Source organism: Cyprinus carpio, chromosome B14 (assembly GCF_018340385.1).
Source record: "Cyprinus carpio isolate SPL01 chromosome B14, ASM1834038v1, whole genome shotgun sequence".
Taxonomy (NCBI): domain Eukaryota; kingdom Metazoa; phylum Chordata; class Actinopteri; order Cypriniformes; family Cyprinidae; genus Cyprinus; species Cyprinus carpio.
Window position 1 is genome coordinate 23,080,576 of NC_056610.1, and position 25,576 is coordinate 23,106,151.

The following is a 25,576-nucleotide window of genomic DNA, read 5'->3' on the forward strand; positions in this document are numbered from 1 at the left end:
ACTCTGAATTTAATGGCTTTTTATTGACTTTTGTCTAGTGTGTGTGCACCCAGAGGATTCTTTGAGTTAGATAACATATTTATTTTAGTATGCAAACCTTTGGCATTGTGTGCTGATCTTGTTTCAAGGAATTTGTGTGCTTGGCTTTAGCAAGCGATGGCTTTGAGGCTATGGTCATGCTTACCCTGCTAATTTAGTGTATTCTGCTGAAAAAGTGTTGCTAGGCACCGAAAGGAGAAACTGTGAGTGGGATTCAGATGGCAAATGCTCTGCTGTTTTCTTTTTATCTGCAATAACGTTTCATTATAAAAGACTCACAGTTTGTTGCATTAATGCCTTCAGTAATACAGGCATGAACACGGTGATATCTTCAGAATTCAAGCTGATGTTTGTTCCCTCTCATGAGGGACTGCTATAAATACACAATTCTCAGAAGGTATGAATCATTTGACTATGCAAGGCTGCCAACGTGTACTTTGTCTGTTTGATTGTATTCATTTTAAAGCAGGTAAGACTCAAGAGTTCCACATGATGACATGCAAAGTTGAAAACATGCCTGCAGCCACTGCCTTTAAAACACTTGAATAATGCAGGACAACTCTTCAGGTGCACATCTACTACTCGCTCAGCCCTGTCTGCAGTGTTTTGGATCACTGGAAAATGTATAAAGTATAAACTAACAAATGCAATGCAAATAAAAAATGATTGAAATTAGCATCCAGCCACATGCATGTTGCATTACAGATATTCCATGTATGAATGCATATTATCTTTTTATTACTTGGATTACTGGTCAGACTGTGTGGTTTTCATCCATCCATAAGCATAACACATACACTTCGGAAAAGGGAGTCATCATAGCTGTGCAGCAATCCATTGACCTAGATTTGCAGTATTCTCTGGATTTCAGCCACCCCTGCCTCAGAGAGGAGCCATTTATGTGGATTTGGTTGTTTCTGCATTCGGAGGGCTGTGGGGCTGCCTTCATGCTTAATGGAACCAGAAGAGTGCCATTATTGCAATTATTTATTTTTCTGCATTTGAGTGAAAGGGTTTGATCCTGTTCCCTGCAGTAAACCCATTGCCTAGTGATTTCTAATGGTTAGGTTTAGTTTCAAAAATCAACACAAATAAATTGCTTTATGTACACCACACATTTTACATGAAAACATACATGCCACCTCAATTTAAGCATCTGTTTTTCTTTCATGTAAGCTGTGCCTCGAGTAGGTAAAAAAGACATTAAAATTCATAATAGCCATTTTCTTTCAGGCATGTCACTTTGTGGTGGGAAGAATTGATCTGTCACGATGAGTTTTAATGATTGTTTAGTTGCTTACCCTCACAAGCAACACAGTACGGCTGAATTTTTATTTATAAATTAATTTTTTTGACTATCTGTGCCAGTTGTGATGCATTACTGATTATTAGTACACATAAGCATGTTGCTGCATTTGTATATAGATACAAAGCCAGTGTAAAAACCATGAATGACAGCAGTAAAAAGGAAAATATGCAAATGTAGTAATAGCAAGAGTGCTTTCTAGAGCGTTTGTAATTCATGAAAAAAACTCTCAAAAGCACTTTTAAGATGTTTCTACTATAAAAACCTACCTATGAAACAAAAAGGATCCACTAGGTGGAAGTGTTTAGTTGTCACCTGGATAATGTGCTGTTTATTTTAATAAATACTATAATAGCAGTGATTATTATGAAATGAACCCTTGAAATATTACTTTCATTCATGTAACCCAATGTAGTCTAATTCATTCAAGAATTTAAAGGCGTCATATGATGCAATTTCAATTTTTCCTTTCTCTTTGGAGTGTTACAAGCTCTTGGTGAATAAAGAAGATCTGTGAAGTTGCAAAGACTGAAGTCTCAAATCCAAAGAGATATTCTTTAAAGTTAACACTCGTTCACGCCCCTCTGAAACGGCTCGTTCTAACACACCCCCACATATCTACATCACTATGTGGGAAGATTTGCATAACACCGCCCAGATGTTCACGCAAAGAAAGAAGGCGTACCTTTTATTCTCGTTGTAGTATTGTTGTTGCCGCCGCCACCATGTCGTATAGACGCTGTGTGTTTCACTGTGATAGCGAAACTACTTTGTTTTAGAAATCATGTTTATATCACGTTTATAAGGGGTTTTATGTTTATGTCTCGTCGCTCCGGCCGGATCACAGAATGTGGCAATGAAAATTAAGAGTGATCTTGAATATACATTTAACCTAAAAGCCTGTTTAAAAAATAAATAAACTTAGTCTTGCATTCTCAACTCCTGATTATAGATTTTATGAAATTACATGTTAATGAACACCGTGTGTGTCTAATTTAAAAAAAAAAAAAAAAAATTAAATTAATTAATATATTATTAACTAATTTACCTAATTCGTCCCAAAAAAAAAAAGAAAAAAAGTAGTTACACTTTATTTTACAGTACCCTGGTTACTCGTAATTGTACATTTAAGTAGGCTACTGAAAATGCATCCTAATTTCTATAGGGTTAGTGTTAGAATTAGCATTGGCTTTAGAGTTATTGCATGTTATTATATATAATTTACTGTTATTACTATAGTAAGTAGCCTACATGTAATGAGTAGCAAGGACACCGTAAAATAAATTATTAGCAAAATAAAGCTTTTCTTTTTATAATTGCACTGCAAGTATTATACAACACCCTGAGTTATTATTAGCTATGATCTACTCATAATGTTCATGTCTGCATTAAATAGCAAAAGAAAGCAGAATCCAAAATAAAATGTGGATTTGCTTGTAATACAAATGTTATTATTAGCTATGATCTACTCATAATGTTCATGTCTGCATTATATACAGTATCTTGCAATAATGTTATAAATGGAATAAATTATATATAAAGCGTCACTAATTTTTCTGGATGTGTGTGATTTGAGAGAGTAAGGGCAGAAGGAAACAGCTGAGACGGAAGCAGTGACAGGGAGAGGAGGCATGTGATGTGTTTTCAGGGTGATATCACTCTCCTCCAATGAAGTCACTGTAATAAGAGGCGAGGTGTAATAACTCAGTACCGCCACTAGGGCGCACTGCACGTTGTAAACAGGGTCACCGCGGAGCTCTACTGTAATCTCCATTTTGAATGTTTTCATGGTTTTAGGGTTTAACGGCACGCCTCTTTTCTCATGGCCGAAGACGAGTAAACCGCCTGGATTACCCAGAGGGTGTTATGAATTCGGACTAAAACGCCGGACGACGTCCGATATCCGCAGAAGAAGCGACCTCGGCCCGCGGCGAAGGCTCCGGTGTCGTTGCTAATCGCTAACAACAGAAACGTCCAAACAAAACAATGTCAGATGATGCAACAAATCAAAACAGGAGCGTAAATATCACAAGGTACGTTACGTACGTTATTTCGACCTCCAAACAGACTTTTCGTGTTAACCGTGCACCTGAATGCAAATATTGACACTGATAAGGTTAGCGTAAAAGTGTACTAGCAACTAGTTTCAGATCAGTATCTGGTTCCTTCACTCACTCTGTGAACTCGCGAGTTGTTTTTAACGGTTTGAATCGTGTTTTGCTGCGCTGTTAGGCCGGTTTATGTGCTTCCCTGGGTATTACGCGTTATTTAAAGGGTTATACTCTAAATGTGAAGTGGATTATTAGCAGGAGTAGAAGCTAGGCCTCAGTGCGTGTCACTGATACGCGCTCGCGCTGCTTCTGCTACTAGCGCGCGAAACTTCCACTTTTTTTAATATCCGTTTATTTTAATATTAGTCGAGGGACTTAACAGTCAGTAAACCCTCATGGATTTATCTGCAGCTTTTGGACAAAGTAGTGTTTACGACGTTAGAGATTAAACCGTTTTTATGAGGCGGTTACTAATCAGTCAACTTCAGTCAAGGGTGCGCGTGCTAAAAAGTGAGTGACATATTTAAATTAGCTAACGGTCTTGTCAACGGTCAGTTGATATATAATCTCCATTAAACATCGTAAGAAGCCTTATAAGAGTCCTTTTATCTGAATTCCTATTGTTAGTTTGTTTACTTTTTTAACGACTGTGTCGGCTAATACTTATTTAAGTTACCGGATTTGTTCGTTTGCTATTTACAAATAGCAACTATGCTATGTTAGCATCGAAATTCTAAATATTTATTGTAGATTTATTTATTTTAGAATCAGAATTGAATTCCATTGATGTGTGGTTTGTTATGATCGGACAATATTTGGCTGAGATGCAACTATTTGAAAATCTGGAATCTGAGGGTGCAAAATAATCAAAATATTGAGTAAATCGCCTTTAAAGTTGTCCAAATTAAGTCCTTAGCAATTCATATGACTAAGTTTCGATATATTTACAGTATGAAATTTACAAAATATCTTCATTGAACATGATATTTACTTAATATCCTAATGATTTTTTGGCGTAAAATAAAAATCTATAATTTTGACCCGTACAATGTATTGTTGGCTATTGCTACAAATATACCTGTGCTACTTAAAACTGCTTTTGTGCTCCAGGGTCACATATATATTATATTTTTTTCTATTTTATTTAATTTTTTAAGTAAAAAATGCTCATTCCATGGTGCAGTTTGTCTGCACTCTTAATACACTTAATGATGTTTTTTTTTCTTTTCGTGATACTTCCAGTAAACTGGGTTTTTTGGGAGTGTTATTCATGCCATTTCAGAAACTATAATTGTTTTGTTCTGTTTTATCACAGTAATGCAAGATGGATCAAGGAGGACTGAAGAATGGCGCCAAGAGAGATGATCATTTGAATACGTTGGATTACAGCAACAGCCCGGTCGAGGGAATTTTACGAAGCGGGATACAAAGCGCCATGTCTGTCGCCCCCACCTCGCTGGTTCCTCAGCCCAATCCGCTGATGCAACCGGTTTCCGGGGACGTTCCCAATGGCTTGAGCAACTCGCCCACTCTGGAGGAGCACACCACCTCCGTGTCCTCCACCCTCGGCATCTTTGGGGAAGATTCAGAGCTCAAAATGGTTGGGAAGGAGCAGAGGGCCCATCAACACCAAACCCTGGGCGCTTTCACGTTGGGAGACAGCTTCTCAAGTCTGGAGGCCAGCATCGCAGACCTCAACAGCACTTCCCCTTCAGTGGACTCCCTGATTGGTGGCGTCGACCCCAATCTCTTTCCTTTAAAAACAGAGGATTTTTCCCTCATGGATAAAGGCGATATGGACCTTGACCAAGATTCCTTCGGGCCCATTGGGAAAGATGGCGACGTTGACAATCATAAGCTCTTTAGTGACAACACTCTGGACCTTCTGCAGGACTTCGAGTTGGACGGATCGCCCTCCGATTTCTACGGGGCGGATGACCCGTTCCTCTCCACCATTAGTGAAGATGCTTTGCTTGGAGACTTGCCGACAATTACAGAGAGGGACTCGAAGGTTGCGGTCAATGGCGCGACTACCACTCCCAGCACCTCCGGCATCAACACGGTCACCGTCAGCTTGCCCACCGTGAAGGTGGAGAAGGACTCTATAATCCAGCTGTGCACTCCTGGGGTCATCAAACAGGAGAACAACGGTGGGACTAAATACTGTCAGGCGAGTCTGCACAGCACACCCATTAACATCTGCGGCGTCACCACTTCAAGTGGACAGAGCTTCCTAATCGGGACCAGCCCATCCACAGCTGCTGTCAGTCAGCAGAAAGATCAGAAGCCCGTCTTTAACGTGTACACCCCTGTGACCTCTTCAGAAGACGGTTGGGGCAGGGGCTATGGCTTTGGGAATGCAAGTGAAATGCAGCAGAGGGCCAGCGAAAGTTTTTCCAAAAACTACACAAGCCCCTATGCCAGGTAAGCCATGAAAGCCAACATGACAGTCTGTGCTTGTGGATGAAAATGTTTAATGAAAGGTTCCTACAGTCATGGAACAGCTGGCAAATTCCGGGGAATTTTCAAATTAGGCTTGGAAAAGTCATGGAAATAGCTTAAAATCTTATGGAAAAAGCATAGAAAGAGTCTGGTTGTGCTAAACTCTAAAACACCTTTTAATTGCATTTCGATTTTTCTTTTCAGTTTCGTTTTTAGAATTCCAGTAAGATTCCATTGATCACTATTAAAACTTATTGGTCAAATCATGGCAGTGTTATTTTAGTATTATATATATATATTCTTTTAATAGTTTTTATTCATATTTTAGAATAGCTTTTTAAAATTTCCAATTTTCATTTTAAATGTAGTTTCATTTTGTTCTGCGCTTTCGTCCTTTTTGTTAGTTTTGGTTTCTTTTAAAGGCAGGGGTTGGTGATTTGGTTCTAAAGCTGGTTGAAGGTCTCTTCACATCCTGATAGCAACCACTAAGTTTTGTGGTCTAAATGTATTTATATCGTCTGTGGAAGGTGTTGGAGCATAAAATGTACGTCCATGTATGTATTTGCACACCTCTTTGCACCATGTTTGCACAGACGTGATACGTCATCAGTGCGTTTCATTTCCCTTTTGCAGACCGAGTGAGAATGGAAGGCGTTATAATTATAATATCATGCACTTTCTACTGTTATGTTTGGTGAATGAGACATCAGGTGATCTGACAGCATTGCTTTCAATCCTCCACCAACTCCGCCATCTCTTATCGTGTTTCTGGTTAGCCTCTGCCTGTGCGTGTTCATGCGTTTCGGAGGAGGCGTGGCTTTGAAGAGTGTTTTGCAGGGAGGGTGAGATTTTATGCTTTTAAAGCTAGCTTGATCTTCGAAATCACCTACCCTACCTTTAAAGATTACTTTTAGTTTTAATTTAATTTTTATTTCAGTTTTAGCTTAACTTTGACTTGTTTCCAGTTAGTAATTTTAGTGCTTCAGCATTAACCTATTTGAGTTTTGTTTCAATAAATAATATATTTAGATATTTAACCTAAAATGCGGGCACCGTTTTATCTCCCGGTTATCTCAGAATTAAATCAGATTTTAGCAGATGTGGCACAATTCTTATTCAAGAGAAAAGGAAAGCACAAAATATGAGTTAAAATTGCAAGCATGTCTTTTCTGGGAATAATCATGCCATGCATTTCCTCCAGTAAAGAATCAGCAGGAAATGGAGGTCGGACCAGACAAAATCAGTTTTAAAGACCGCACTGCACCCTGAATTAGCCTAAAACGACTGTGCTGCACCATTATGGATTTGTTACGGTATTAAATTAGTTAAAGATACTGTAAGCTTAGTGCAAGAACACAATATCTGAACATTCAGACAGTACTGCACCATTTTTCCTTTTCACATTCATGTTCCATCATGTTTTCACTGCTATCTCTCCTCACCTCTTTTGCAAACCCTGACTAGTGTGAACAGAAATCGTAATCGTATGAAATGTGCTCATAAGGCATGACAGTAAGGAAGAATTTCTGTGGAAGTAATCTGTTAATGTGTGTCTTTTGTTACTGTACAGATGGTCTTGTGTTTACTGTAAGACAAGGAAGTTTGTTCTCATGGAGGAGTTACGTAAGTGACACACATATCTGACAATCTCCACAGAGCAGGTCTCTGCAGCTCGACCTGAAACCCGCTCATCCAAAACCGCAGCGGTTTGATGGATAGTTAATGGCGTGTTAGGCTTTGAGGAAGTGTCTGCATATTTGTCATGTGAACGGGCCATTGGCGACACACCCACCTAGTTCAGCTTTTGCTAGATGCTTAAAATAAACACAAGATTGTTTTTCTAATGTCGGAGTCGTCAAGTTCAGATCAAATGCCAGTGTCCTCACTTATTGTTTCAGTAATCAGAGCACTGATAACATTATGCAATCTTACTTAAAGTCAACAAGAAATTGGAATCAACCCTTACTTTCATTCTTTAGATTATTAATATGTGTACATGGCCTTATTATGATCAGTTCATTAGTTCATGTTGCTTTCAAAGAAATTTTGAAATTTTTCATCATAATGTATAAACTGGTTCTGCGTCTAAAATGACTTGATGGCTTAAAAGTGCATGCTACTGTTTAATGTTAACCAACAGTCAAATAACTATTTAGTAGGGATGTAACGATTTTATTAATATATTTATTCGCTATAGCAAAACTGTCTCAATATTATTGTGGTGACGCATGACGATGTGAAACAAAAGGTATTCTGGGCAAAAAGTAAAATACTTATTTTAACATAAAAGGTGTTGAAAGTTGTGTTTTGGGCCATTATGCTTTGGCACAGTATCTGTCCAACGAACTAAAACCGAAAGCAGAATTGTGTCTGTTTTCAGCTCATGATCCGCTGTTTAATAACTGAAATAAAATAAGTTTAAGTGCTAAAATTACTGAAACTAAAGATGAAATAAAAAGAAATCAAATTAAAAGAAACAAAATTACTTAATCTAAAGCTGAGATAAAAATAAAGCTAAATAAAATCAATAGAAATTAATCCCAACAAACCACAAACAAAAAAAAATCTCATCCAAAAAAAAAATTATAGTTTAAAAAATATGTGTGTGTGTGCTGTGTATGTTTATTATGTGTATATAAATACACACACATGCATGTATATATTTAAGAAAAATAAGTTGTTTAAATTTTAAATATATTTATATATAATATACAGGTCTCGAAATTTTACTTTTTTATTTGATAGCACTGGTGCTCACAACGTCTAAAAGTTAGGAGCACCAGTGAAAATTTAGGAGCATCACAACTCCAAATTATATATTAACAGATTTTATCCTTACATTCTTAACTTTAATGCAGATTTTAGATTGGTTAATATTAGGATGTTTTATTTATGAAAAGAAAACTACTGTATGCAGTGTTTTTAAAAAATTTAATTACAGGTTCTGTACCTGAGATTTGGTTTCATCTGTATTTATTTATGCTATTAATAATTGATTTGTTTGTTCCTATTTTATTACTCACTGTTTACTTGTCTTTAACACTTTAATATTTTCACTTCATATTAATCTAGTTGTTTTTGCTGTGGTATTTTTTTTTAAATCATAGGCAAAATTCCTCATTTTATTCAGCTTCAACAGAATGCTTTGTAAAAAGACGGAATAAATTTTTCTTACATCTAAATGTTTGACTTAATATTTTTATTTTGGATTTTTTATCTTATTGGAATCGAAATTAGGAATCAATAAGAATCGGAATCGATAAAATTCCAATGATACCCAACCCTAGTCACCGTATCAACACTCAGAAGGCACATACTCTGAACGTTTTTAGAGAAATTAAAACAGGGCACACGACAACAGTTTTTTTAGGCACTCGCACAAATGCTCCCAAATATATTTTAAGGTCGCACAGATTAAATTTCGGGAGCATATGCGACCAAAATGGTCGCAATTGTAAATACATGTAAATATTTTCTAAATATATACTACATGTGTGTGTATTTATATATAAACGTTTTAAATATACACAGTACACATACATATATTGTATATATGTAAACGAAAACTTATTTTGGATGCGATTAACCCTTTGACAGCACAAATAGAAATAAAACTACTGAAACTTAAGCTGAAATAAATGAAAGGTAAATAGAACTAAAATAAAATTAATAAAAAATAAAATAACCTAAACTAAAACTGAAATGAAAATAAATTAAAGCTAAATAGAAATATACAACAAATGAAAAATGCACATAACAAAATTACTAAAACTTAAGCTAATCTTAAAATGAAAACTGAATATTAAAAATGTAAGCATATGCTAAATATTAATAAATACTGTAATAGTATATAAATTACACTAAAATAACATTGGCTCAGTCCTGGGCCTGTTTCATAAAACCAGTTTACCAAATAAGACTCAGTTGGTTTGACATATTGTCAGTTGATTTGGTTCAAAATAAGTCTTAACTGAAGTAAGCCTGGCTTATTTGGTAAACTTGTTTTATGAAACAGCCCCCAGCTCCACTTCTTTACAACTGGAGGGCCAGCTTAGTTCCAACACACCTGCTTGTTTCTAGTGATCCTGAAGACCTTGATTAGCTGCTTCAGGCGTGTTTAATCAAACTCTGCTGGAAGTGCCCCCCCTGGAGCAAGATTGGGCATCAAAAATAGCAAATAGCTAGCTTTGTAAAATAACCAATAATAGACATTGAGATGCTCTCGGGGTGATCTTGACCTTCAGGCTGCGCCTTCTGCATCTGGCTCCATTTGTGGTAACTCTCACTTTTTCACAATCCAATCCATTCCCGATCGATAAAACCATTTTTTTTTTCTCGTTCTGCATCCTGTTTCACTCAAATATTTGTCACATGGAATTTAAATAGATGCTGTTTCATCTGGACTCTACATGATGTGTTTATCTGCCAGATACATCACAGGGTTTCAGCTGAAAATTTGGCCCACTACGTAGTCACAGATGAAAAACGTAGCAATAACTCGAAAGTGCAGCGTAAACTCATTTAAATAGCTAGTGGTTCTGGATAGAAAACAGTCAGTTGGTGGTTCAGTCACGGAGAGCAGGAACAGATGGTGAAACACAAAAGAGGTTTCATCTTTAATTTACATGTGGGCTCAATTATCAGGCATTTGTGATCTGCAGGTTTTGAGTGGGAGTCAGGGTTGTTTGCGACTGCGTCCCAACCTGTGTGACATTTAGTGGCTTGGAGCCAGCTTAGACAGGAGCTGTCTGTCTCTTGCTCTCTTTGTTTGTCTTTCTCTATCTCTGTCGTGTGCACGCTATGTGGCAAACATGGTTGGTATCAGGTCAGGTCAGCTCACGCACTCACAAATCGATCCACACCCCTTTTGTTTCGTGGCGTGTTTTTTTGTTTTTCTGTCTCTTCTCCTATGTGACTCTCTTTCCATCATGAATGAGGATCTAATTGAGCCAAACCCTTTTGATATGCAGTGACTCAGAAATTCTTCCTGAAAGCTTTGCTCAAATTGTTCTTGGCTTTATATGAGTCAACATGGACCGGTCTTAGGCAGCTGTGAATAAGTAGCTTGTTTTCTCTTTCTCCTCCTAGTCTCTCCCTCCAGCGCACACCCACAGAATATTTTTAACTCTGCATGACCAGTCCCACAATGAGGACCTTTGGACGAGTGAAAATATAGGTTTTCTGGAAAAGAAAAAAAAAAGCCTAGAGGCCGGTCTTTGGAATGTATGCGCTTCTGCAAACACTGTAAATACGGTTTATACTACAGTTGAAAAGAAGCTCTATATTACTACAATGCAAGCACGCAGTTGCTTTTGCTTCTTTTTGCCAGATGCAGTTTGCTTGAATGTAGGGTAGTGGATTTTCCAAAAGGCTTTGACTTTGTTGAGTAAACATGAGCACTGCACGTGTCAAAGTCGAAACCCGGTTGCGGGTGTTTTTATATCACTGTATTTCTGAATGAAACCGACTGTCTTCAAAAAAATTATAGATGTCATTTTTATTTAATCTTGCCTGTAATGCCCAAGCAGTGTTTGTGAGCGCAGCGCTTATTGGGAAACACTGTGGGAAACACCGCTTCTGTTATGAATATTATTTAATATTTTAATTTGAATGTTGAAGTTATTAGAGTAGTAAATCATTAATCATTTTTCGAACAGACAAAGTCTCTATAGTGTGATATCTAGGTGAAAGCGTCTCTGTTTGATCAGAATTAACTGATTTCTGTGACATGAGGCGGCTAGCGGGCGTTCGGTTTAGCCAGTCTGCCCCAGATAGTCAAGTACGAACTCTAAGACCATGCGCCATATTTATTAACTAATGAAGCCCTTACGTAAAGTGTGACCGAACAATAAAGAATCAGAACACTTGCAAACAATATCTAGGGCATGTTGTAGTCCAGATTAAAATGTAAAAAAGTTTTAAAATAAATAGCCTAGGGCTGGACAATAATTCAATATCAATATGTATCGCGATATAATTTTTTTCAATAATGGTAATATGATTTTCAAACACATTTCCGATATTTCGACCAGTGTTTAAAGTATTATAGTATCCTCAATTATAGTAATTAATACTTAAAATTGATCAAAAGTAACGATAAAGGCATTCGTAATGTTACAAAAGATTTCTGTTTCAGATAAATAGTGCTCATATCGATATCGGAATTATATCGTATCAACCGAAATTAAGAAATATATTGTGATATAAATTTTGGCCATATCGTCCAGCCCTAAAATAGCCTTTTAAGTCTAAATATTTAAGTAGCCTATTTGGCGATGTGATGAACACCATAGCGAATACGCAAATCTGAATGGCTTCTGTAATGGGCAGAAATAGAAAAGTAGTGCTTCTCATCCATGCTTGTTTACATCAGAGCAATAAATTACAGTTTATTCAGCGCCATCTGCTGTCAGAGAGTGAATGTGCACTTTCATCCGCCATGTGCTTCTCATCCATGCTTGTTTACATCAGAGCAATAAATTACAGTTTATTATATATTCAAAAAGACAATGAGTATTTTAAATTAATATTTTTGATGATATGGGTTATGGTTTTATTCTTCATATGGACATGGCAGAGAAACAATAAAATTAAACATTTAATCCAAATTCTATTTTTTTTTTTTAAATAATACAGCTTTGAATTTTTTACTGAAATAAATGGTGGTTGAATGTCTTTTTTTCCTTTCCTTTTTTTTTTTTTTTTTTTGTTTAGCTATATTACATTAATTGTGTCTCATAAACCTTTAGTAAGATGTATAGTATCTTTAATACCAGTCAGTGGTTTCTCCTTTAATATTAAATAACATAATACATAAATCAATGCCATTATTTTCCTTTCTTATAAAGTATATATCTGTATTAGTAATTAAAAAAGTATAAAAATGAATGGTTCCAGTCCTGAATGCTGGTTAGTCAACACAGCATTCCAACTGTGATAAAAATACAATATAGTAACAGCTTTGACTGGTTTCTGTTACCAAATACCAACTTCCCAGACCTCTACACTGGAAGCTATTTCACAGCATCTCAGTGTTAGGAATATCAGACCGGTTAGTCATCGCGTATATTTGACACAGCGGCCAACCTAGGTTTAACAACAGCCATTAAAGAGGGCAGTCTCTCTTTCTCTCTCTCTCTGTCTTGTGCTCTCTCTCTCTTTTATTTTCTTTCTCTCTCGCTTACTCGCTCTCTCACCGTCTCGGTTCGGTTCCTGTAGAGCAGAAATCTTGCCAGTCAGCAGAAGTGGATAAAGGATGTAAATCACCTCTGTGTTATAAGTGCTTTAGCACACAGAGATCAAGCCTCTGAATGCCATTGGTTTGACCTACTTTCTCTTCTGCATCGCTGCTGGGCCGAGCGGAGATTACCCCGCGTCTATACACTGCAGGCCAGCAGCGGCGCAACAAAACTAAACGCCTCCGTCTTAGTTAATGAAGCAGTCTATACTGCATGCACGCAGAGTCCTGGAGGACAAACTGAAGTAGAATGAACAAATAAGGCACGTTACAGCTGGGCATTATGGCCACAAATATTATCACAATATAATTTGTAATATCAGTCATTATCAATAATTGTCATGATAAATTTCAAATCAGTATTAAGTTTAAATCAGATTTTTGCTCATAAGTGGAAGTTGTAGAAACCATACTGTTAATTGTGGTTTTAAACTAGTCTTTATGGTCAAACCGTGACATTTCCAGTAACAAAATAAATCTTTTAATAGAGAAATGTGTTTTGATGTGATGTGTATCTTCAGCACAGTTTGCAGTGCAGGCTGCAATATTAATAATATTACTTTTTTTTTTCTCTTAAAATGCACATTTGACAGTGGCTCGAGTTAGGATGCAGATGTAAATTTATGTTGGTTATCAAAAACAGTAACATCAGTAAAAAATTTTACATCCTCATTTTTATATGGTGAAATTTAATTATGATGACTGTTGGAGTTTTATTAAAATTAACCATTGGTTTTCAATAGTAGCATACATTTAACCACAGTTAAAACCACACCTTATGTCACCTCAATACCATGATAAAAATGTAACTATATGGTTTCTATGTAACTGTATGAAAAAATACAGTAGTCTAAATAAATATAGTATAAATGCACATACAATGCTATAGCTTAATCACAAATAAACTGTGATTATATTCCGTTACTCCTTCAATACATGTCTAAATTAATCATATATAATATATAAGATATGAATATCCCACATACTGTAGTGAGTGTTGCTACAGTAAGTCCGTGGTAAATGATGGCGATTTGTAGATTGAAAAGTCTTCTGACTGGATTGTCGTGCACAGTGTTTCTCCTGTTTGTCAGCGCTGTTTCATGTGGTTTTAAACTAGTAATTTTCTTCACACTTCACACTGGATCTCACAGCTCGCGTGACTTTAGTGCTCTAGTGAGCTTGCTGAAATGAGTAGCTCTATTTCATTCTGCTTTAAGCGTGCAAACATATTGAAAACTTGCTATCGTTTATCAAGGAAAATTATGGATTCGAAAAATGGCTTTGAATAATTTCCTCATGGTGCATTTATGATTACTGTATATGAACCCGGTGACATTTCCTTTGAGAAGAATGCAGATAATGTAACTGTATTTCAGGTTGAGCAAACCAGTGTGGTTAGACTGGTTGCAAAGTAAATGTGACCCATATTGTAATTTTTTACCAACGTGAGTCATCTGTGCAGAATACAAAAGAAAGAGCTGAAGAAAAAGCTTATGATTTAAATGCAATGTGTTTGTACTTGTGGCCTGATTCATGAGGCTGTGTGCTGTATTATGGCCAGGCTTTGAAAAAAATATCAGACGCAGCGATGGCACGCAACTTCCTCTTTCTGTTTTCATGTGTTTCTCCTCGGGGTAGGCACTATTTCCTTTTTTTATTGCTGTTTTTGCTCTCCGATCCTGGGAGACTGAAGACTTCAGCCGCGAATTAGGCATTTCTGTCAAAGAGACGATGATTAAAACCCACAACCTTTTGCAAAATGTCATTATGTGTTATTGAAGGTATAATGAAGCTGTTACAACAACTAGACTAATCTAGCATCTGACAACTAAAATGCTGCCCCGTAACCAAACCGAATCTGAGATTTTCAGCCCACTGTGATCATTAGATACAAGGGCCTGTTGGGATCCATACATCAGTAGCAGATGTAATGTGGAGGAAGTCACGTGCTTTTGTGTCCATCAAATGCAGTTTATAAATACGTAAACAGAAGATGGAGAGAGAAGGATTTTAGACACTTCAGGGTGTCCACCAAGCCCTAGTCCTGCATCCTTCCATCATTTGCCAGTCACAGGTGGTTTTGTTTGACACAGCTGTTCTGTTTTCTGATGCGTATTGTTCGCTCACTTGATAGAGCAGGGCTCTTGTAATCTCAGGGCCACATTTGGCCTGCGGGCCAACAGTTGAAAAGCCTTGGAACAGACAATTATGACTAAAACTATTATTAAAATGTTTTCCAGTTGATAGAGATCAGGTTGAGCTTGCAATGACACGATGCTATTAAAACTTCATGTGCGTCGTGCATGCACAAGTTGCTTCTTTTATAGGTCTTAATAAAAAATAAAAAAAAATTGTTTTTGTTTTAAAGAGCAATAAAATGCATGCCAGGATGATAAGCAGTAGATGAGAGTGAACTTTTATCCATTGCATAATGATGTAGGATGTCTAGTCATATCAATAAAATAACACAAATGACAGGTATCTCATATAGTTATTTGGAACTTGATGGACGCAAACCAAAAGATATGAGTATTGATAAGAAACCAATAAATCAGGCATCTGAGCAAAAACAACTTCACATTTCGTAACATCTGAGTCAAAACACTGGATAAAACTAATATTAAAAGCAAATCAATTGGATCTTGCAAAATGTGATGTTCGTTTTGTGCCTAACAAGACCTGCCATGTTTAGACTGGATGCAAAACACGTCTTACTCTGTATTTTCAGGTCACTCCGTGTTTCTTTGTTTCCCTCGCAGTACTGACTGCTGATAGTCATGCAAATGGATTTACTTTTGTACCAGTGATACAGAAAAATCTCTACCAATCTCTGAACCACAGCTGTGTTTCCGTGAACACACACTGAAAATCATATTGATAGTATAGATGTTTGTTTGGCTTTTGTTATCTGTTAATAGAGAGAAACATGTGCATGCTGTCTGAAGAGGATATGCAACTGTCCTCTCCTCCTTTTCTGCTTCACTTGATGGATTTGCATGCATCTACTACACTGTGACCCTACACGTATTCTCTACTCGTAGTCTTTCTTTCACACTGAATGCATGTGTAGGCGTTGCCAATGTGGCTCCGTGTAGCCAGTGTGGAGGTGGAGCAGTGCTAAACGTTTAGGCTACGTTCAGCCGTCGCCCCCTGGTGGCCGGTCACACATCCTCATCCTCATGAGGTGTAATCATTGCATTACTTATTTTACTATGTTTGGAAAAAGATATAAGAGAATGTGTGCTGATGGTTAGTTCTTGCCTTTCCTGCTAAACAATATGAATACTTTATTCCTGTTCATTAATATACACGTGTCCCTGTGTCTTGTGTGTTTTCAGACCTGAAGACAGCACTGCCACATCCTCGGCTGCTGGGAAGTCCGGCACACATAAGAGCTGTCTTGTGTGCTCCGATGAAGCTTCAGGCTGCCATTATGGAGTCCTCACCTGCGGAAGCTGTAAAGTCTTCTTTAAGAGAGCAGTTGAAGGTGAGGAAGTCCTGTCTCCTATATTCTGTTTTATATTTATGGCCTATTTACTGCGCTTTGCCTTTTTTGAAACACTTTTAGTGGGTCGTTCTGTGTCAGGTCAATCAGAGGTCCCCGGTGCCAATTGTTGATTTTATTTTTATTTTTTTTGGTGCAAGAATCTCATAAGTATTAAATGTCATGAATTCATATTTACTGAATAATCTGGTGAAAATTGGTAATATTCATCAATCTGAGCATGCTTGTCTTGAGATCCCCATATTCCTGTGTAATGAATAATATAGGGCCTTGAAAAAGAAGATTAAAAAAAGCTTATTAAGAACTAGAATCTAAAATCATATTGAGATATCTTTAATACTTCTTGAGTTACAAGGCATGCAAACTTTGGGAGAAGAATATTTACGGCTTCCAGACAGGTCTGTGCTTTGCAATTGTTTTGATAGAGGGAGACAAGACACATTTATAGTTTCAGCGGTATTTGTTCTTGGATGAATAGTGATCCACATTTGGTTTTTGGCGACTGAAAATGTGTACAATTTGACAATTTACTCCCGGAGCGATATTTAGATCCCAGTATCTCTGGAACTTAACCGAACCATACCATGGCCTTAAAAATAAAGATGCCAAAAGGAAAGTTTGTTAAGACCTAATATCTAAAAGGGCATTAATATAGCTTTAATACTCCTTGAGTTATAGACATTCAAACTTTGGAGAAAAAACTTGAAAAGTGCTTTTTCCCCACTTTTGAATGGTCACCATTGGCATATAATGCAAGAGGGATTGCTTAATAGATTTTAGTTACAGACCTACCAATCTCTGTGTAAAAAACATGATGCTCCCATCTTTCTAAAGGCATTTTTAAAGCATTTTTAAAGTTTCTTTGATTTGGTTGATTTGGCACGGAACGACCCTAGTGCATATTTATATGTAATTTTAGAATAGTATCGTTACTAGTAGTAGAATAGTAATAGTTGAAATATGGTTAAAATGTACTGCTGAATGTGCTGACGTGTATTTATGGGAAATTATGATATATTCTAATGTAATTTCTATTGAAAATATATTAGATAAGGTCAGTTTGATACATTTATACATTATGTATATTATACAATATACATTATATACATTAAATATATTAACTTCAAATGTAATATAATAATAATTAACACACTGCATTTCAAATTTTTATTATGTTGCTTGTGCTTTACTACTGTATGTTTGTCAACACATTACAAGTACCTTTTAAAAAAATTGCTTTAAATGCACATTCAACACAAATAAGCTAACTTTTTTTTCACAAAAAGGCATGTGATCGAGACAAATTAGTAATGGGATTATGCGAATATTTTTAATGTTTAACATGTTTTTACTTTCTCACTGCTTGTCTATTTCAGACAACTTGTACTATGAGTCATTCGTCAGTCAAAACACTTTTTAGACTGTGGGTGTTGAAATGCATATCTGGCTGACAGAGGAAATGCATTCTGATAACATCACTCTAATGCAGACAGATGACGTCAATTAGATTTTACAGCTAATCAGTGTGTATTTTAAGTGCATATATTTGAACAATACAAACTACGGCTCTGCGTTTTCAAAAATAGCAATTAAACGCAATGCAGTGGGGTTCAGGACAGTGCATGAGGGACTCCTGAGACAGACTCCTGTCTAATCCACACTTTTCTTGATTCTCGTAGGGCAACACAATTACCTGTGCGCTGGACGGAACGATTGCATCATTGACAAAATCCGCCGGAAGAACTGCCCTGCCTGTCGTTACCGCAAATGCCTCATGGCAGGCATGAGCCTAGAGGGTAACACGAAATGTTGCACTTGTTACATAATTACACCAGTGTGTCCCCAAATGTCATTTTAGATGTATAACAAAACTTCAATCACAGGAAAAGTGCATTAAGTTTGAAAACTGACTGTCGTAAACTTTCCCTATTCAACGCTCAGCCCGTAAAAACAAGAGGGGCCGTCAAACCGGCAAGGTTATCCAGCAGCCGTCGATTCCAGAGCGCAGTCTTCCTCCGCTGCCCGAAGTCCAGGCACTGGTGCCCAAACCCATGCCCCAGGTGGTGCCCACCATGCTGTCACTGCTAAAGGCCATCGAGCCGGACACCATCTACGCCGGATACGACAGCACCATACCTGACACCTCCACCCGCCTCATGACCACTCTGAACAGACTGGGCGGCCGGCAGGTCATCTCTGCGGTCAAATGGGCCAAAGCTCTGCCAGGTACAACTTGAGAATAGGGATGTAACGATGCACCCCGAGCCGTGTTGATTCAAGTCGGTTCAGATGTTAAAATGCCTCTATTTTGGATAATGAAAGGTTCATATTTTGGTTTTAGGAGTCCCAAACAACATTGACATGCATGCAAGGTCAAAAAACACTTTCATTGTCTTATAATATGCATTTATTTTTACCTTACTTGCGTAATGTCTCCCAAATGATTCGCTCAACGGCTTGGGATTCGTTTTAAAAAATAGCTCTTTTCAATGATTCAGAGTTGACTCTTTCTTTTGAAAGACAAAAACATTGCAGGATGTTTTCATGTTTCATACACTGCATGAAAGGTAATTTTCAAAAATCCATAACAGGGGCACTTTAAACAAATCTTGGGGGTTTATATGAATGTGTCTCTTAGTGGAACTGTCTTCAGAAAAGATTAGATGGTATTTTCTTTTCATCTTGCCTCTGTGCAGTGGGTATTGAAGTAGTGTTCATAAGCACAGCTGCTTTGTTTACAGCGGTAACCAAGTAAACACTGTGTCGCTGCTGTTCCACAAGCGCCACCTGCTGTCAGAGAGTGACTCTGAGTCTCATTCAGCTCATCTGCTGTTTTTGTTTTGCACTGCAACTAAAAATCACATACCAAAAATAATAAAAAAAAAACAAAACAAAAATAATTTGTCTTAAATCAAATTAAAAAATCAAGAATAAAACAAAGAATATCACATAGAGACTAGAGAAAAACAACACCTCTACACTAGATATCTCTAGTTTTGCACTTTTTAGGGTTCCCAAACCCTTACCACTATGATCAAATCATATACTAAAACTTCTGTTTTGCACTTTTTAGGGTTCCGGAACCTTGACCTGGATGATCAGATGACCCTCCTGCAATGTTCCTGGCTGTTCCTCATGTCCTTCGGACTCGGTTGGAGGTCATACCAGCAGTGTAATGGAAACATGCTGTGTTTCGCACCAGACCTGGTCATCAATGAGTATGTCTCTCATTTAACAGGCCATTTGCTTTGATAATCTCTATAGCAGTTTGATGTGTTCACACCATGGAAACTATAATGAAAATAACAACTATAAAGTGTGGAATAGTAGTTCTAATTCTATGCGAATAGTTTACACCACAACTATCGTTGGAATCACGTACAGAATGATTTTTTTCAAATTGATTCAATTCGGTTTGATTTTTTTCTAGCTGATGAAAAAAAAAAACATGGTCAGCCAATCAAAATCCGTTATAAACAAAATGTTATCGTCTGTTGAAAATGTGCTCACCCTCAGGCCATCCAAGATGTAGATGAGTTTGTTTCTTCACCAGATTTGGAGAAATGTAGCATTGCATCACTTGCTCAGCAATGGATGCTCTGCGGTGAATGGGTGCCGTCAGAATGAGAGTCCAAACAGCTGATAAAAACATCACAAGTAATCCACATCACTCCAGTCCATCAGTTAAAGCTTGTGAAGCCAAAAGCTCAAAAATACCAGTCCATAATAAGACTTTCTATACTTCGTTCTGACGGCACCCATTCACTGCTGAGGATCCTTTGGTGAGAAAGTTATCTAATTCTAAATTTCTCCAAATCTCTTCCAATCAACAAACAAACTCATCTCTGTCTCCGATGGCCTAAGGGTGAGCAAATTTTAAATTTTTGGGAGAACTATTCCTTTAACTGCCAATATAAGCGTCTAAATAAGAGTCTTGTGTGTCCATCTGCAGAGAGAGGATGAGGTTGCCCTACATGAATGATCAGTGTGAACAGATGCTGAAGATCTCCAATGAGTTTGTGAGACTGCAAGTGTCCAACGAGGAGTACCTGTGCATGAAAGTCCTTCTGCTCCTGAGCACAGGTGACTTTTTTTTAGAAGCCATTAATCCTTGATCCAAACCCGTTCGTGTTCCCTGAGAATCCAGATGATACTTCATTTTACAGAGGACTGTAACAAAACCTTTGTGTGTTTTTGTGCTCCATCAGTGCCGAAGGATGGTTTGAAGAGCCAGTCAGTGTTTGAAGAGCTACGAATGTCTTACATTAAAGAACTGGGCAAGGCCATAGTGAAGAGAGAGGAGAACTCCAGCAAGAACTGGCAACGATTCTATCAGCTCACTAAGCTACTGGACTCCATGCACGACGTAATTCATTTCATCCTAAATAATGCTCTTTGAAAACTGTGGCTTTGCTCCAAAACCTAGTGAGTTGCTCCTGCTAAGGCTGCATCCTAAGATTTGGAAAGCTGTGCATAGGAAGCAACTCAAATAAGTGTGTCATACTAATATATCGCTCGGGAGACTCAAATCAACAACTGATCCCAGTAGAGTTTTGCATGTCGCTTAGCTAATGATGCATAAAAACACACGGCACTAGGGTCACCGTATCAGGGGCCTGTTGCATAAACAGTCACTATGTAAAGTTTTACTAACTAGTTACAAGAACTACTACTTAAGTGGTAATCAGCCTTTTTGGATTCAGTGTTGCTGATTTTGAAAAGTTATGACTCACTAGTCTTTCAAAAAAAAATTAGATGGCTAGCATTTAAGACTAGTCTAAGCAGTTCATGCAGCCATTTAACGTTTTACAACTTTCTCTTTTTTATGGCCTGTGAATCACACTCAAAATGAAACTAGAAAGTAGGAGGAAGAGTAAACAATTTTACCATTTTTACTTTCACCCTTCATCTACTCCAACATGAGTTTGTGTGGCAGTAGTAGCTAAAAATGTCTTCTTTTTTCAATAATTAAAGTTAACTCTAAAAGTAATGCATTGCAATATTGTGTTACTCCCTAAAAAAGTAATGCATTACGTTATTTGTACATGTTTGGCAACTGTAAAGGCACCAATAAGGGGACAGGTGTCAGTGAATAAATGTGAAAAAGTAACTCAGATATTTCATTGTATGTTTAAAAGTAATGCGTTACTTTAAGAGTTACTTGAAAAACTTGCATTACTCGTAATGTGTTACCCCCAAAACTGTTCATCAAATTATAACATTTAACTGTTATAACCACAAAGCATGGTGAAGCAAACAATGCCTTTTTTGCCTAAATTAGGTTTTTTATAATGTAAGCAAGCTTTTTAGAACAGCTTTCACCTCAGGAGTGTGTCTATGAATGATGCTGTCTACTGAGGCAACTCACAAGGTTTTGGAACAGAGCCAATGTCTTTGTAGTGCATAAATTATCATTTTAGTATAAAGTAATGTACCTTTTACTATGCATGTTAGTCTGTTAAGAAAAAACACTTGTTTTGTAAGGAGTCTCTTATGCACAACACGTCATATCTTACAAAAGTTTGGGGTCTGTAAGATTTTTTTTTAATGTTTTGTAAGGAGTCTCTTATGCACAACACGTCTGCATTTATTTAATCAAAGACACATTAATATCGTGAAATATGTTTTTTAAATATTTTAAAATGTAATTTATTCTTGAATTCTCAGCATCATTTCAGTCTTCAGTGTCACATGATCCTTCAGAAATCATTCTAATATGCTGATTTGCTGCTCCAGAAACATGTGTATGTGTTGCTTCATATTTGAAGAATACACAGTTTAAAAGAACAGCATTTTTTTTTTTGTAACAATGCGAAAATCTTAAAAGTCACTTTGATCAGTTGGATGCAACTTTGCTGAATCAAGTTAATTTCTTTCAATAGAAATGTCCCCAATATGACCCGGAACGGTACTTTTTACAGTCCTCTTTCAAAATGTATGAACGTCCTCCACTTTTGATCAAACTGAGACTACGTGTGCATAGAAAAATGATATCCTAGCCTAACCTTGTCTTACCCTACAATTGTGATTCACTCGAAATAAAGTGATCTTTCACATCTCTCTGTCTTTTTCTCAGATGGTGGGTGGACTCCTGAACTTCTGTTTCTACACCTTTGTGAATAAATCCCTCAGCGTGGAGTTTCCCGAAATGCTGGCGGAGATCATCAGCAACCAGTTACCAAAATTCAAAGCTGGGAGTGTCAAACCGCTGCTCTTTCACCAGAAGTGAAGCTCCTCCCAGCAGCAGGACACGATGCCTTAAACGTCCACCCCGTCCCCTCACTCCCACTCCATCGGGACAGCAGAGGGAGAGAGAGAGGACTGTATGCAACCCAGCACACAACTCCATGATTGACCACAGCCAAGTGCAGTCGGAGGAAGAGACGGGTAATTAGAGGTTGTAAAACTGTTGAAATGACATAACCGCGAATCTCACGGATAGATTATCCCATATATGTCGTCTCAGGTGTTTGACTCCCAGCATCAACTGTTATTAGTAGAAGAAAGCTAATAGTCCAAGGTCACTTACTATGTAGAGTTGCACACATCTTTATTTTCGGAACAGAAAACATACACAGTCCAGTATGCGCAGATCATATAGTCAAGAGTATAATACTTTTTAACTTCAGATGATAACAGTTTGAAATAATCATTTCAATAATATGCACAGAGATGATGGCTTCAGCTTGGTTTGAAATTAAATATGTTTTATATGACATCATATCTACACTGTTTTAAAACAACTCATGTCATTAACAGAGTTACATATATACAGAAAAAGGGAAATATGTGCCTTTTGTTTTTTTTTGTTTTTTTAAAGCTTCTTTCCTTTTTTTTAGCCGTTTTCTTGACTCGTCTGCACCAGGCATCTAGCACTTCTTCATAGTTGATTGTACTTTTATACCCACTTGCACTTGTAATTTTAAAAACGGACTTTTTTTTTTTTTTTTGGCAGCTCTGTATTCATTAGTGGGAACTTCAAAAAAGTGGTCCTTATCATGGAGATGAGTCTGATGATTATTTTTACGCTGAGAAATGCAAATCGAGCACTTTCACTACTTGTAAATGCTTTAAAGGGCCTGGTTTAGGTTTGTTCTGCAGCGAAGGTGTATTTGTGTCTAAGAAAGCCATTTATTATTAATTTCACCTGTTAATTCATGTAGGAATTATGCAATGTGAAACATGAATTTGTTTTGTCACTTTTGTTTTCATGTGTATCGTATTTGTTCCACAGAAATGCCACAGTATACAACCAAAACAATGAATGCAGATTACAGGTCCTGTACCATTTATACAGACAGATAATACAGTACAATCACACTTAGCTACGCCAAACATCAACTCAGGCCCACTTCATTTATATTTGCAGATCTTGTATTGTACATTTGTATTATTATAATTTTTTTGATCAGGTCCAGACTAATCCATATTAAACTAACCTTGACCTGTCTTGGTTTAATCAGTCAAACTGTGGTGCAGGAGCAGGGTTTTAACTCTCTGGGAATTTCTACTCACCTGTATTGTTGCAAACTGTTATTTCTGTGCCAAACATATATTGCTTTCAGTTTGTACAATCTAAAACTGTGCTTGTCTTAACAGTTGTCAAAGGTATATATATATATATATATATATATACTCAAGAGAGGCAAAAAGAGAGGATCAGAATATTTTAGTTCTTCTGTGGAACCTTAATGCATCTTGTTTAATACACAAATAAAAGATCTCCAGCTTCAGACTGCTTAGCATTGCATTGTGTGTTACAGATTTAGCGATCAACGCTTATTTTTGAATTCTAATCGATATCTGAGCAGCAGTTTTCACTTTGTTCTTCCGTCCCTACAGATATATGTGATACAAATAAACATAACTTTTTGCAACGTGTCTAATGAAATGTTCTCTTAGACCCTACAGTGTCAGGAGTGGCCTGTCGTGTTATCTGAAGTCAGATGCAACGCTGGGGTTCACGCAGTAAGCCTTGAATTACACTCCACCACTGAGCAACCGGTTTGGGTTCCTCGAAGAACCTTTCAGTGATCAGTCATTTTTTGTAATAGAAAGGTTTCAAGGATGTTAAAGGTTCTTAATGGAACCATCAGTGCTAATGAAAATATATATTTTTATTAGTATATTAAGACTCCATTAATGTTTATATACATGGTAGTGGTATGTTTTTCAGTAAAATCTCACAGCTCAAACATGCAATTGTTTGAAATTCTAGTGACCCTGGAGCACAAAAGCAGTTTTATGTGTCAGGGGTATATTTGTAGCAATAGACAACAATACATTGTATGGGTCAGGATTATCGATTTTTCTTTTATGCCAAAAATCATTAGGATATTAAGTAAAGATCATGTTCCATGAAGATATTTAGTAAATTTCCTACTGTAAATATATCAAAACTTAATTTTTGATTAATAATATGCATTGCTAAGAACTTCATTTGGACAACTTTAAATGTGATTTTCTCAATATTTAGATATTTTTTTTCCACCCTCAGATTCCAGATTTTCAAATTGTTGTATCTCAGATAAATATTGTCCTCCTAACAAACCATACATCAATGGAAATATTTATTCAGCTTTCAGATGATTTATAAATCTCAATTTCAAAAAAATTACTCTTATGACTAGTTTTGTGGTCCAGGGTGAAATATGTTAACAAATCTGATTACAAAAATTAAGAACCATCTTTATAATCATCTTTAATCTCAACTTTTTATTCTCTCGCAATTTAACAACTTTTTTCTCGTAATTTAATGAATTTATTCTCAACATTTTATCTCAACTTTTTTCTCGTAATTTAATGAATTTATTCTCAACATTTTAGCTCGACTTTTTTTTCTCTTGCAATTTAATGACTTTTTTCTCGTAATTTAATGAGTTAATTCTCAACATTTTATGTCGACTTTTTTTTTCTCTATCTCGAAATTTAAGACTTTAATCTCGAGATGGTTTTATTTATTATTGCTTGGCCCTTATCCTCTTCCGTAGAAACAT

The 25,576-nt window shown here is 36.8% G+C and overlaps 1 protein-coding gene across 2 annotated transcripts; it reads left to right on the top strand.

Annotated features, from left to right (window-relative positions):
• Positions 1–3,045: 3,045 nt before the first annotated feature.
• On the top strand, positions 3,046–24,452 carry nr3c1 (nuclear receptor subfamily 3, group C, member 1 (glucocorticoid receptor)). 2 transcript variants are annotated; one of them, XM_042738642.1, is made up of 9 exons: positions 3,046–3,378; positions 4,712–5,820; positions 16,414–16,562; positions 18,260–18,376; positions 18,522–18,806; positions 19,654–19,798; positions 20,533–20,663; positions 20,789–20,946; positions 22,657–24,452. In XM_042738642.1, the coding sequence occupies exons 2-9, from the start codon at positions 4,721–4,723 to the stop codon at positions 22,807–22,809; spliced, it is 2,238 nt and encodes a 745-aa protein (XP_042594576.1). In that variant the 5' UTR covers positions 3,046–3,378; positions 4,712–4,720; the 3' UTR covers positions 22,810–24,452. The 2 variants fall into 2 exon arrangements, with proteins under 2 accessions (XP_042594576.1, XP_042594577.1); XM_042738643.1 differs by lacking the exon at positions 3,046–3,378 and adding an exon at positions 3,493–3,906.
• The last annotated feature ends 1,124 nt before the right edge of the window (positions 24,453–25,576 follow it).

What these genes read in the sequence shown, in the direction of transcription:
- nr3c1 (XM_042738642.1), top strand. Translation starts at nt 4,721, where the DNA reads ATGGATCAAGGAGGACTGAAGAATGGCGCCAAGAGAGATGATCATTTG. An exon ending in CTTTAAGAGAGCAGTTGAAG is followed by an intron (nt 16,563 to 18,259) that starts GTGAGGAAGTCC and finishes TGATTCTCGTAG; the next exon opens with GGCAACACAATTACCTGTGC. An exon ending in CCTTCTGCTCCTGAGCACAG is followed by an intron (nt 20,664 to 20,788) that starts GTGACTTTTTTT and finishes GTGCTCCATCAG; the next exon opens with TGCCGAAGGATGGTTTGAAG.